The 14,399-nt window shown below is 46.0% G+C and overlaps 1 protein-coding gene across 1 annotated transcript in view; it reads right to left on the reverse strand.

The window, feature by feature from the left end:
* Window positions 1-12,761, reverse strand: part of CACHD1 (cache domain containing 1) — a 114,506-nt gene extending 101,745 nt beyond the window's left edge. The window contains exon 1 of the mRNA XM_075097367.1: window positions 12,455-12,761. Within this exon, the coding sequence (XP_074953468.1) occupies window positions 12,455-12,664 (210 nt within the window). The 5' untranslated portion in view covers window positions 12,665-12,761. The remainder of the gene's footprint in view (window positions 1-12,454) is intronic.
* Window positions 12,762-14,399: the final 1,638 nt, after the last annotated feature.

A 14,399-nucleotide genomic window follows, 5' to 3' on the forward strand; every position in this document is an offset into this window, starting at 1 on the left:
TTTATAAAGAGATTATAAAGTGAAGACTCAGTCACTAACTCAACTCCACAATAAGATTTTTAAGTCTATTACTAGAAAACTGGGGTTTAAAATGAGTAGCCGGGAATGCTTCGCAACTCCTCTGCAGTAATACTCACATAGGCCCGGTACCCACACGACAGTCAAAGGTGCACTTTGATTGTTTTAATGCTTTAATTTCTGTATTTGGCAACATGTAGGCACCTCAGACCGTGACCACTCTGCATCTGTCACAGTTCATGGATAAAACAGAAAAGACAATTCCAGCCCAGACAACATACCTACACCAAACATGATTCTCAGAGGACAGCAGCATCTCTGCTTTGGCGGGTTGGCAATAGTAAGATTAAAAGAGTTTGATCAGATCCTGCTCTTCTGTTATGGTGTCAGGATTAACTGGTGAGCTGCCATTCCTGAGCATTTGCTCCTGCTCTTATCAAAACCAAAGCAGTTAAGAGCCACTTTATCCACTTTCTCCATCATACCCCTTTCCATATCTTTTTCTTCTCTTTCCTTTGCCCACAGGGGCTCAGCGTCTCCCGAGGTTTTGAATAACTAAGTCAGGTAGATATAAATTCCTGGCAGCCCTGCAAGAAAGCAAGTTATTTTCTGTCCACCAAAACGGAAAATAAAATTAAAAAAAAATAAAAAAAAAAATATCTTTTTTCCTTTTTGCATCAAAGCAAGGCCACAAGTTGACAATCTTCACCAGCGTGGGTATGGCTGTACGCCAGCCTCACATACCGGCCTCTGCAGGATCTGCAACTAGCCACGCTGCCAGCCCACAGGCTTGCTATAGCAAGGTTCTAATATTTTAGATATATTTTTGGACTTGCAATCAGACCTAGGGCCCAAAGCTAATACTGGCTCTAACCTTATTTCAGAGCAAGAATCCCAAGAAGGCCGTGGATCTGTTTTCAGTATTAAAATGAAATGTCATCTCCTAGCAGCAGTGGCAAAACCCCAGTCCAGCTCCTCCCTGCAGTCACAGGAAGAGCGGATGGTTCTAAAAATGCTGGGTTTTGTCATGCAGACAGCACTCTGCAGATCTTCAGGTCCACACATTCGCAGCCCTAGGCGTCCACCCAGCTCCCTGCCAGTCCCTCAGGGATATCTTCTATCAAGGGCAAAAATTCAGGGTACCTGTTACAATCGTGTTATTTCTTGTGCTGACCGGAGAGGTGTGTCCATCTGCCATACTGGAGTTGAGAACCAACCACCTCAGCCCCATACATGTCACGCAGAGGAGGGCTAAGTGCTCGTTCGATGCTGGCCGTTAGGGAAATTGTTTCCAAGATATGTATTAATAAAAATAGGTGAGAATCTGGAATAAGCCTGACCTACACTATACGTGCATCTTAGCAAAGTGGCTCTCATCTAACTTGGCTCAGAAGAGACAATAGCTTTCGTGACGTTTTCAAAGAATTGCCAAAACAATGCATTTCTCTACTAAAATTTTTTATGACTGTGTTATCCCTTTCTAGCTGCTTAGTTTTCCTCTTTAGCATGAATTTTCAGGCTCTAATAAATGATCCAGACGACACACCTGAAGCAGAGAACACACTCAGCAGGCCTTATTTTTCAAACGAGCCTTCACATAGCAGGTCTGCATTCATTTCAGCCTGACTCCAAGCCTTCTTCCCTTCTCAGAATAGCTGCTGCACCTCTGCTCCTCAAAGAGAAATCCTCTATTTCAAACACTGGAAACCATAGCAATGTACATTGGGTTTCATTTATTTTTGGAGGCTGACTTTCTATTCGCGGACATGTATGAAAAAGCAGTGTTTGAAAGTCTGAGGTTGCAATTACCGGAACGTATTTTTTTAAATGTATTTCTAGACTTACAGTCAACAGCTGACTGAATAAATACATAAATATGAAGCAGGAGGTAGATTTACATTAAGTGACATCGCGGTGTATCAGTATTTTGAAATTCATTAGATTCTATTTCTTACCAAACAGAAATAAATGACTAGTCGTTTCTACTAATCTAGCTATCTACTACTATGGTTATGTTGGGGTTATTTTAATTTTGGCTTTGCATCCAGCAGTTTTAATGGAAATACAACATCATCAGATGTCAATATCTAAAATGTTAAAAACCTAACACAACTTTTGGAATAAAAATCCTGCAGTTCTGGAAGCAAGCTCAGCACAGCATGGGTACCTCCGCCAAGAGCAGCTGGATCTTTAGCTAACTGATTTTAACAACTTCAAGACCATCAAGCCTATGCCTCAGAGCAGCTACCGGAATCATCTAGGATTATGTAAAATACAACAGCAGCAGAAATCAGAAGGAAGAACTGGAATATTATAATTTAAAATGTTAGCTTCATTTCAGTCAAAAATAAAAAAATGAAAAATATGCTTCAGTTTTTCCCAAATTACACTACCAAGCAGTAACTCAGACAAGAGAAGGTAGGCTACTTAAGTGATGTTAGCTTTACATTTGCGACGCTGACATTGGTGAAGCTAATCTAAAGCTAAAAAGTCTTAAAAGTTTGTAATTTTTGTTCTCCTCCTGCAACGTATTTGAATATTAACATTTTTCTTTTAAAAAAAATCTTTTTTAAAATCATGACCTCCTACAAGCAAGACAAGAGACTGTGTGTCCAGGAATAACATTTTCTAATTTTAATCTAACAGATCAAAGACTTTGAAATCTACAGTTTAAAAACAGATGCCTGACTGCTGCCAGATAATGTGACAAATGAGCCATCCTTAGTGCTTACTCCTGTCTTCCTACCTGCACCAGAATGTGCAGTTCTCCCTATAAACTGTTTCCTATAGCTGCACTCCACCAAGCCAGACCAAGGGAATAAATCCCACATCACTCCTGGCAGTCCTGGATAGCCTCTGGCAAAAGAAATGAAAGACAACTAAGAAATTCATATTACACACAACTGTCTGGGCAACCAGCATGCTCAAGGAAGTCTGACTACCCAGACCGCAATTGTAGCACATTTAAATTAAATATCCATTCATTGTTAAAATGGTTAAATGTATTATCCTCATATTAAATATCCTTTTATTTTATCCTTCGTATGCCTTTCATACAACACAAAAATTCTGTCTCTAAAATGTTCATTTGGCCTCTCTCAAATACTGCTGTCACAAGGGCTTGACATGCCAGCTGCTGTCAACTGGGTGCTGAACCTGCAGACCTGCACCCACTTCAGCCTCCACTGCTAACAAAATACTGAACTGCAATTCAGGATCCACTGAGTTGAAGTGGCCTTTCCTCCTCTATTTTACATTCCTTGCAATGAGAGATCTTGCTGCTTTCTTTTCCTCCAAATGGCGTTTAGGTCTCCAAAATCAAAAGTCAGAAATGCCATATGACTTCTGTATTGGAAAAAACAAGGGAACACAATGTGTTAGTTCACTAACCATGAACAAAACAATAAAAATATCCTGAAAACAACCTTCTGCACTGATATTCCATCAGCATTTGCCTATGTGTTGATGTGCAATGGATAGGCTACCACTGAAATAAAACACTTCAGGCAAACTTAATTTTGCTCCCACAAAGCGCAAGCCTCTGTAGTCATACCAGGCTACTGTACAGTATTCCCAAAAAGCGCCCCTCACCTGATGTTTGCCCATGCATACATCTCAGCATCTACTTCACCCTGAAAAGCATCACACGGCCCATTTTTCTCTTCTTTGCTCTTTGAAGACAAAACAGTACTAGCACAAGTCAAACACAACCGGTCTGCTGAGACCTCAGGCTTTCTCCTGTTCCCAAAGCAGCAGCCAGGTTTGGGATAATGCATCAGCAAGCTGAACTGTCCCACGCTGTAGCACACGATCTGATATGCAGCAGACATGGAATGGGCTCTGGCCAGGAACAGCTCTGCCATCACTGCTGGCCACACCATTGTCTGGATGCGCTGAACACCTCTCCCTGCGGCTGTAGTGCTTTTCAACCAGTTTTCATGCCCAGCTGCCACCACTGGGTAAAGGGGAAGGAGACGAAACCAGGATCAGCCACAGGCATGCAGAGATCACACAGCTGATCTTCCTTGTGCTAACATGTCTTCTGGGAAGGAACTGGTGAAGACTGTTGCTTATTTGGCTAAAACCAAGATATTTTGCTAACTTGCCATTCATTTTAGTGTCAAATGCTACCCTCACACAAAAGGAAAGTCTGTTATGATAAAAAACTTACACTGCTGACCCCCACAGATTGGGGTTCCTTTATTTGCCAACAAATAAAAGGCAAAGAGATCTCCTGGCTCTCCATGTGACCTTCCCAAGGGCTGGTGAGCCCTTTCCAGCCTTGGCTCAGAGCCTGGGCTTGCTCCAGGCAAACAGGCTCCCACTATAGCTACTTCGGGGAGTCTGTCCCTTCTCCCCTCTGCCCCATCACCACAAATATCTCCCCAGGCTTGGTTCAATATTACCTCTGAGGTGACAGTATGGTCCAAAAGGAAACTTTTCTAGTATTTCCTTTGCTGAAAGTAAGAGGAGCAGGGACTGAAACAGAGACAGGGAGGTCATGGGAGCACCCCAGCTCTTTGGTGTGGTACCATCATATCATCGCCATCAAGCTGAACTCGCTTTTAAACACATTCAGGTCCAAAAGCCACAAAAAAGGGCACAAAAATACTCCAATAACTCTACCAGAGTGAATGCACAAGAAATTCTAGAAACCTTTACGGCAACTTCCAGATGCGTCTATTGTAAAGCCTTTTCCCCATGCCTCATTCCCACCTGTGACCATTATAAGTATAGCCAAGAATGCATATAGCATCACAGGAGCATGTGCAAAGGATGGCCAAAACTGGACAGAGAGCACTGGCTAGACTGCCGAAAGTAAAATTACAGCTTTTCTCAAAGAGGTGGTAGGGCTCTTCTGCTCTACTAATAGAATCATTGACTCAATCATCAAATGTCCTGAGTTGGGAGGGACTCACAAGGATCATCAAGTCCAACTCCTGTCCCTGCACAGCACAACCCCAAATTTCACACCATATCTCTGAGGGCCTTGTCCTAGTGCTTCTTGAATAGCATCAGGCTTGGTGCCGTGGCTGCCTCCCTGGGGAGCCTGTTCCAGAGCTCCACCACCCTCTGGGTGAAGAGCCTTTTCCTAATACCCAACCTAAACCTCCCCTGGCACACCTTCCAGCCATTCCCTCGGGTCCTACTAGAGTGGTTCGATCCTCAAATCACATAGTCAAAGATGAGCAAAGCCATGTGCTTGGGAACAGCGCTAGTGAAAAGCTGGTTTTATCAGCTGCTTCTGGCTGAGAAGCTGGTAAAGGAAGACTAATAGTTTGTTTTCACTGATGATTGTAATTGTGCAAATACACTTTTGCAAAATCACTTGAGAGACTCTACAGAGACCTTACAGGCAGTTGATAAAAGGGACTCCATTACAACTTTTCATGGGATTGGAAATTAGTATTATTGACTTGTGGTACCATTATTTCAAAAGTCAGCTCAGATTTTCTCTGCTAAATTAGACATGCAGTATCGTACAGAAATCTGTACCAGAGAAGAACACACATAATGCAAGATTCAAGCAATGACTTAGCATGCACACTATTTTATATTAGATAAAGTGTGTCTTGACAACAGACACTGGCTAAGTATCCACGTTAGTAAACTCTGTTTTCCATGGGAAAGAGAGCACAAGAATATCCTCCCAGATTTCACATTGCACATTATTCAACAACAATAAACTACAGGAAAGCAATGACTGCAGAATGCAGTCACTCCATACTTTATAACTTTATACTTTATTCTGTATTAAGCTTACGATACAAGAATAGGTAGTATAGCTCTTAGTCAAAACCTCAGCAGATTTTTTTGACATACAAAACAAAGGCTGATACATCAAATAAGTTACTTAAATTTCCATTTTTAAGCTATATTATCCAGGTACAGGAAAAAAGGAAAAATAAACCCAAAAGTTAATATTTTCCTATTCAACTACATACAAGAGAATCATTCCTGGGACATTTTCCAACCCCCACTGAAGTCCCCAGCAAAGCCGCCATAGGCTCTGACCCACAACGTGTTGCCATGAGCAGGCTTCACAGAGAGCCAGGCTCACACTCTGGTAGCCTGGTATCTCAGCCCCGAGCAGTTCAAACTACGCAGTGTCCGGACACAGAGACATTTGGGATAATTCCTTACAGCTGGGCACTTCCACACACAAACTGACACGGCTCCAAACATTTCTTTGCCAATTTTTCACCAATAATTGATGAACTGAAAACAGTAACTGTTGAACAAAAAAATCTGTTAATACATAATACTTCCTTTTATCCACAGACATAAAATAATAACTGGTGAACACACACACACAAATATCTTAATACTTCACATTTCCTTCCATTCTCAGACATATCTTGCTTTTCTGTCTCAAAGAAGGTGAAGCACTCGATTTTATTTGAAAATAAGCATTACATTTTTTCTCACTGGTGCCTGGCCAAGCTACCGGTAGCAGAGCAGCTTCTCTGCTATGTTCAGATTGTCACGCACTAATGGTTCCTCCTCTCCTGAATTAAGCCAAGAAAAAAGAGGGCTAACGCATGCCTTTTACTTTTGCACCTTCTTAACATACGTGTTATCAGTGCTGCCACAGCTGAGATGGTGTTCCCAATCGCTTCATGGTGTACTTGGATTTCTTGCTGCTAATAACCCCTCTGTTCCTCACCACGACTGGCAGTGTCCTTCATTGCAGCAGTGCAGGGGACAGCTAATTATCTACCAACCCACCTTGCTGCACCACACTCGGCAACTTTTATCTGTACAGGACAGCTGCATTCTCTGCATTTGAAGTGCAACATCAGTCTTCGCTAATGCAACAAAACTTAAATCACTAATGATGTCCCGACACTTTGAAGAAACAACTCAAAGCCTAATTAAAAATCCAGATTCCGTCTCCTATGCACAGCCATTTTCACTGCCCTTCCACCAGGACCCTTCTCTATCTTTTTGAAATGTTTCATGCTGGGAAAAAAAAAAAAAAAAGAATCCATGTGGAACAGGATGAAAAACTGCTGCAGTCTTGGGCTTTCAGAGCGCCTTGAAAAAGGCTGCTGTAGCTGGATTCAAACCAAGACATAATCATGTAAAACAGATGAGGTTTTACTCCACTGGTTTCTACTCTGTAATTATTACCAAAGTGAGCACTACTGCCAAATAATAATTAAAAAAAAAAAAGAAAAGATACAGTCAAACATTTATCGGCCTTCCTTACTTGAATTCTTCTAATGTATTTCAGCTTCACAAGCTGGAAATAACCTGAAAATAAAAGGGGAAAAAAAGGGAAGCAGTTTTCTGTGCTGTCATTTGTCCAAGGGTCCACCAAGGTCCAGGTTTCAGACCCGGTGCTGGAGAACTTGTGGTGCCCTACATCACTTGCTACACAAGCACGTCACAGCCACCGACAGATTTATTTGTAAATACCCATACAAAGAAGAGGGGAAATGTGTGAAAACCCTGGTTTCAGAGGTGCAGAACCACAATTCTGGCATTTCAACTGGTCTGCAGCACACCTCAAAATGGGATTTCTCTCTCCTAAGTCAGAAATCCACTGTCATTAGCCAGAAGACCATTCCATTAGAGAAAAAACCACTGTATTCTGTCAGTGCTCATTTTCAAAGAGATTAAATAAATGGACAGTTCTAGTGACTGCAACTCTTTGCCATCACCCAGAAATCTTCAAAGAACATGGATTTTTCAGAACAATGGTGTCAGGGCACCCTCCTCATATAAACATATAGACATCTCCCTGTCTCTGTGTCATTCTGGTCTATGCACAATCTGTTCTTCTTGAAAAACATATGGCCAGGCGTGTGATTAGTAAAATAAATAATAAACTTGCCAATCAACCTGGAGAAGCATGTACTATGCTGTTTATTATTTTACACATCACTACATCACCTGAGCAAGTATTGATATAAAACAAGACAAACAAAAAAAAAAAAAAAAAGGAAAAAGGCAGGGAAAAAATTACCAGTAAACTGCTGATTTCAGGGTCAAAATGCATTTTTTTCTTCTAACCTCCAGACAATGAGAAAGGGTTGTGCTTCCTTCATCAAGTGTGAAGGATTAAGATGGCAGAGCTGCCTTCAAAAATATTCAAGGCCCTCTGGGCCTATGACTTTTGTTACTATCTGACTAGAAACATCAACATGCATTTTGAAAGTTATAGAAGCGCTTAACCATGCTTTTCATCTTCAAAGCATTGCTTAATCCTTTCAACTCTCACTGCAAGTATTAGAGCCCCATTTTTGAGGCAGAGATGTTACCTTGCCCTACACTATCAAAAAATAGCCCTCACCTTGGACGCCCTGTGCAGATTTAGAGGGTTAGTTAAACCATGCCAAAACCAAACAAAATGATCACAAAAGTTCTGGTTTATCCTTCTGCTGCCTCTACCTCCCAACCAAAGAATCTCAGTTGTTTCAACCCACAGCCTACTCTGTAATTTCAACCAAGTCAAACGAGCCAGGTAACACGGATGGTGAAACTCTACCAGCAGACCAGGTCACGCCACAACCACCAATTTAGTTATAATTTTAGCATAAAGGGGCACTTAGCTCTAATTACTGCTGAGTGTCAGCTCTGCCCAGAAGAACACATTACAGGACTGCCACGCGAACTGCTCGTTCACCAGGCTCCAGCTCTCTGCAAGTTATGACATTAGGCTGTTTAAGATGTAGGTTCTAAGTAATGACAAGTAATACGGCTGCTCAGATTGGCAGGTGGAGATGTGATTGCATGCCGTCTTCCAAGGATGCAGCCTGCTGCCAAATGCTGCTCCCTGGAATGGTACTGACACTGTCAACGTGTGCTCTAGCTAACAGGAAAAAGAAGACAATGGTTACAGGGGACTGTAGGTACAGTACCTGCATCCTGCTGCAGGCACAGCAGCCCCGTGCGAACCAGCAGCTTCTCCTCCTGCCGCTCTCACAGCGCGGCACTCTCTGTCCTGTAAGGGATCACAGTGCGGCTGTTTCTGGTTATTTCGGACAAAGTATTGTCGAACTTTGGGGAGAACCATAAACAGATCACCTCTACTGCTCAGGGGAAAAAAAATGCGCAAGCATGTGCACATACACACCACCCTGTACCCTGACGCACAGAAGGAAATACATGTGATGTTAAGATACAGCAGTGTCATTAACTGTGGTTTTGTAGAACTGTCAAATGGAGTGGGAATAATAATTAATTGCTGCAATAGAGAAAGTGAGACAATCGATGAACCTTCTATATTTAACCACTCCTGGACAAATAACACCCAGGGCAGTAACACACCGACACCCAGGAACCCACACATCCTTCTGCACCGCAGCGCCCAACACACGTTCTCACTAAGAGAATACCTCATGTGATACAAATGCGTACATTTTACTTTGAGACTAAAGTAAGAAACTGTTAAACTGGTGTTCAATACGTTCAGCAAGTGTTCATCTCATGAATTGTCACATACGATACATTATCCTCAGCTGCTCTGTGCAGTACCATTCAAAGAATAAATTTATATATGAAATCAGAGCACTTACATGGGTGAGAAAACAAAGCATTTCTTAAAGGTAATAGTCAGATAGTGCACAGATGCACTCACGCAAGTGTCTATAAATAGAAAGCTGTGGTATGAGTGCCAAAAACAATTGTCACACTGATGCTGGCATCAGAAATCTCCCTCATCCTCGCTCTTCCTGTAGCTCCAGCCTATATTACAATGCAGATGTACACGGACCTCATTCCTCTCCACAAAGCAAAACAATGCGATTTGACTGAAAACACCAAGTCCTTATTGCTGTTGGACTAATTACGTGAAATACTGGTAAAATAAAAATGTATCGCAGGAAGTCGGTACCACACAGAGGAAACAGATCTCGTTTATAGCGCTGATGGCTGCTCCAGCAGAAAACAAATTTATTTTCTATCTCACAACTTCCATATTCATTACGCAGGCATTTAAGGCTCAGAAATTTCATGGTTCCCCTCTTACCTCTTCCATTGCTCCTCTAGTGTCTGCTCTGGAGGCTCCACCTCATACTCCCTTCCTGCATTTATGGAGGCTCCGTCTACAATTTCATCTTTTCCAGACTCAAAACACACCCAAACCAACCTCTCACCGTCACTCTATTTAAGCATTTCCACCTGCTCCTTCACTCATTGGATGCTCCTTCCCCACCTCCAGCTCAGACCTATCCTTCCTCCAAAGCCCTCTCCCACAATTACCCCTCCTGCCTATTACCAGGATATGCAGACGTGGAAGCCACAACTGGCAAGGACCAAAGCACGAAGGAAGAGCGCAAGGGAAGCATTAAATCCTGCCACTTCCTCCTCTACAATTTATGAAACTAAATAAAACCACAGCTTCTAAATGGTAGGATATTAATCCTTCCTCTCGCTACCGCAGCTTCCTCTCACTAGGTCTTGACTTGGGGCCTGCCTCCACCTCACCCTCTAAACCCAGGGCAACACCCCTACATTTATATCCAATTGAAGTCCAGAAGCACTCTCGCTCTTCTTCCAAAATCTCCCACCCCTCCTTTCCACACAGACACAGCCCTGCCACAGCACCTGTTTGCATCGCCTCAGGCATCTCGGCTGCGCCAATGGTCCTGCAGCACAGGCAACCCACCGCCTGGCACCAGGCGCCTGCCACTGCTCGCCAACAGCCCTGCACCGGCGAAAAAAAGGGTAGTTCCGCGCCAGCTACATCCAGCCTTGCCTAAGCAGGCTGAGGAAATTTCTGCCCTAAAAATCAAGTGAGAAGCATGGGCTGCAGTGACACATGTCATAACATTTTTTGTTCTACTGTAGAAGGTCAGCAAAGAAGCTTCTAAATTCAGGGGAGGTTTGTTCCCACCAGTTTTTAATCTTAAACAGCTGTAATAATGTTACAGGGGAGAGTAAAGGACAAGCTGCACATTAGCTTGATGGGAGTTAAGGCAGCCAAAATATTAAGCATATAAAAATAGAGCTCAGTATGAAAAGGGTTTTCAGAGTCTACTACCAGTTCCACCACATTAAATTACTTTGGGCCCTTAAATATGCAACTAATAGTAAACACAGGTTTAACATCATTTGCATCCCTGTGCACCAATCATCCAGATTGTTCCCGAGTTCGTATCATCGGTATAATTCTTGGAAAGAAAACCTGGCTCATCCTACGGTTACCTAGTGTATCACAGTAGGGTAACCATGTATATTTTTCTGAGTTGCTTTTTAAAAGACAATACTTGTTGAGATGACTGTATTAGACTTTTCGTAACACCAGAAAAGATTTAGCAATACAATTATACTGATTTAATTTGCACTAACCAAAGACCCCACCATTTACATAATTATGCTCATATCCTGAGGGGAAATACATGCATGCGTATGCATGGCATAGGAAAAAAAGTGACTTCCTTGAATTCAGTACATCAGTAGTCTACCTTGTTAAGTGAAGTCATTTAAATCCACCTCTTCTTAGCATCAAGGACAAGAGACAGCTCAGTGTTTCCCCCGACAAAACACAGCCCTAGGAGGCCAGCAGGCACAATGATGTTTCAGAGGTGAGAGAATGAAGCCAGTTTAGAGAAGATAAAAGGCCATTTGGGTAGAGACCCCTGCTGATTCTATGAAAGTGTCTCCTTTTCAATTTGGGAGGCTTTTAAAACTGCATTTGGTACTGACCATATCTTCCGCTTAAAGCTGCTTGGGATCTGATTTCACTTTCCCCCCCAGAGGTTCCGCAGCCGACAGCAATAACGCAGGTACCAGCACACCCTGCAAGTCCGACCAGTCCCTCCACAAAATACCCCGTTAACATGCAGCCTCTCAGCCCGAGATGCAAATAGCTCCTCATCACCTCCTTCACCCAAATCCCGCAATGAATTACAGCATCTGGATAAACTTGTCCAAACGCACGCTCGGGCCGGGAAGCATTTCTTTACCCCGATCTGAGCGTTGTCGGGCTGGACACGACTCATTACAGCTCCCTGCCAGCAGGCAGAGGGATGCTCGGGCGGGAGGCAGGTTAGCACCGAGCCGCCAGCCCGACAGCCGGAGCGCGGCGGGCCCAGCCCCAAGGCCGGGCTCGGACCCCTCTGCAAAAACCGGCCTTCGGGACTTCGGGGGGAGAGGCGGCGGGGAGCGTTTTCTGCCCGCTTCTTTTGTGTAACTCACAAATAAAAAGGGGTCCGTGGCCCGCACCCCTCAGCCCCGGGCCGGGGCGGGCGGGCGGCTCCGCGGCGGGCTGAGGGGAGCCGGGGCCGAGGGGAGCCGGGCGGCCCCCACGGCGGGGAAGTTTGTGAAGCAGAAAAGAACCGGGGAGGGGGAAGGAAGAAAAGAAAGAAAGAAAGAAGGGAAAGAAGAAAGAAAGGGCAAAACAGGAATCGGGAAGAGCGTGTGGAGGAGGGAGGGAGAGGAAGAGGGAGAGAAAACCAGGCGAGGCGCGGGCCGGGCCGGGCCGTACCTGCATGGTGACGACCCCCAGCTCCTCGGTGGCGAGTTTCCTCATCTGGGTGGCCAGAACTTGCGCCTCGTCCAGGATGGAGAACTCCGCCTCGGCGGCGCCCAGCCCGCAGAGAAGCGCCAGGCAGAGGAGGCCAAGCGGCCCCCGGCCCCGCGGGCGGCGGCCCCGGGCGGTGGCGGCGGCCTCCTGCCGCCCGCCGCCCCGCGCCATGCTGCCGCGGCGGGAGAGCCGCGGACGCCGCCTCCGGACAACCTCCCCCCCCGCCCCGCGGCTCCCGCGCCGCTTCCCCCGGGCCCCGGGGGCCGGCTAGGGCTGCGGGGGGGCCGGCTAGGGCTGCGGGGCGGCCGCCATGCAGGGGGACGGCGGCGGCTCGGCGGGCGGCCGCTGCGCCCCGCGCCCGGCTCCGGGGACACTGCGCGGCGCGGCCCCGCCGCTGGCTGCGAGCGGCGGCGAGACGCAAACTGCGGAGCGGAGGAGGAGCGGGAGCGGCGGGGCCGGGACCGGAGCCGCCGCGGGGAGAGGGAGGCGTCTGGTGCCGCCGCGCTGCGGGCGGGGGCAGCGCGGGGCCGGGCCGGGCCGGGCCCCCCCGCTCCCTCCCCCCATCCCTCCGCCCCGCCCGCTGCCGCCGGGGCCGCGCTGCCCCCCGGGCCCGACGGGGGAGCGGGGCTGAGGCTGGCGCTCCCGCCCGCGCTGCCGGAGCGGCCGCCGCAAGCGTGTGCCTCAGCGGCCGTCAGCCCGTCTCTAAAAGTCAGCACACTTTATTCTTGTGTTTAAACCTTTTTTTCAAAAACTTTTTTACTTGTTTGTTCGGGTTTTTTTGTCGGTTAGGGTTTTTTTAAAAAAAAAAAAAAACTTTTAAATCAGGCAACGTGCCCGCCTCCTCTCGCAACCCGGGGCACGGAGTCACCCCTCCCCGGGCGGCACCGCGCAGCACAGACTTGAGAAAATGTTTGTGTGCAACAGGGCTGGAAATTGAATAAACGAAGGGGACGCGCGGAAAGCCTAACGCACTGGGTGGCACACAGGCGGCAGCTGTCCTCCCGGGGAGAGCGGCATGGGGAACAGATAAGAAGCCGAGACCCTCGAGAAACATCCCCTTTGAGAGACGAGCGCTGGGGGCGGATCAACGCCAGGTATGGGGCGATGCAAAGAAACCCCTTTCCACAACCTCTGGTCATAACCCCGTCCGCCCTGCAAGCCTCTTCCCGCTGTGCCGGGTGATCCGTAGCAGCATCTTTCTCACTCCCTCGTCTTCCTCACACCTTACATCTTCCCTCCTTATCATGCACCTCATTAGGAACATGCCAGAAGCCTTGCGTGTACGCTGGGCTGTATTAGGAAAAAGTGTACAGGGGAATAAAATTTGCCGCATGAAAGCAAGAGTGACTTTATGTGGCACACAGCAGCGGTTCCTGCCCAGCAATCAGCAAGCCCAAGAAGCCAAATGATAGGCACATATTAAATACATACCCTCTAGATTTACTCTTCATTAATTAACACTTTATGTCAAAACCCTGCAGGAGTATATAATTTTTAAATACATCTGACCTGTAGTGACAAGATGGCTGCAATATCCGCTTTACTGGGTAATTACCAGTCACTCGTGTCCTGTAGCAGTAAATTCCACGAGTTAACAATCCGTCCAAGAATTAATACAGCGACAGGTTATTTTTTATAATCATATTCTATTTTCTTGAAACATGGTTTTATCTGCTTTAACGGTTGATTTTTTTACTTCTCCCAGGTTCTGGGTGCCAGCAGCAATTCCCCGTCCTGCTTTGTCAAGGGTGGGAGCTGGGTCAAAGCCGAAACCCTTCTCCCACAGAGGAGGGCTGTGGCCAGGCAGCGTCCACTGGCATCTGTCAGGGTCAGGTTTTACCTGCCGTTCTTCTTGTAAGGGACATCAGCAAAACTCTCTTTCATTTGGTTTTAATAAAGTAAATTT

Source organism: Phalacrocorax aristotelis, chromosome 6 (genome assembly GCF_949628215.1).
Source record: "Phalacrocorax aristotelis chromosome 6, bGulAri2.1, whole genome shotgun sequence".
Classification (NCBI taxonomy): domain Eukaryota; kingdom Metazoa; phylum Chordata; class Aves; order Suliformes; family Phalacrocoracidae; genus Phalacrocorax; species Phalacrocorax aristotelis.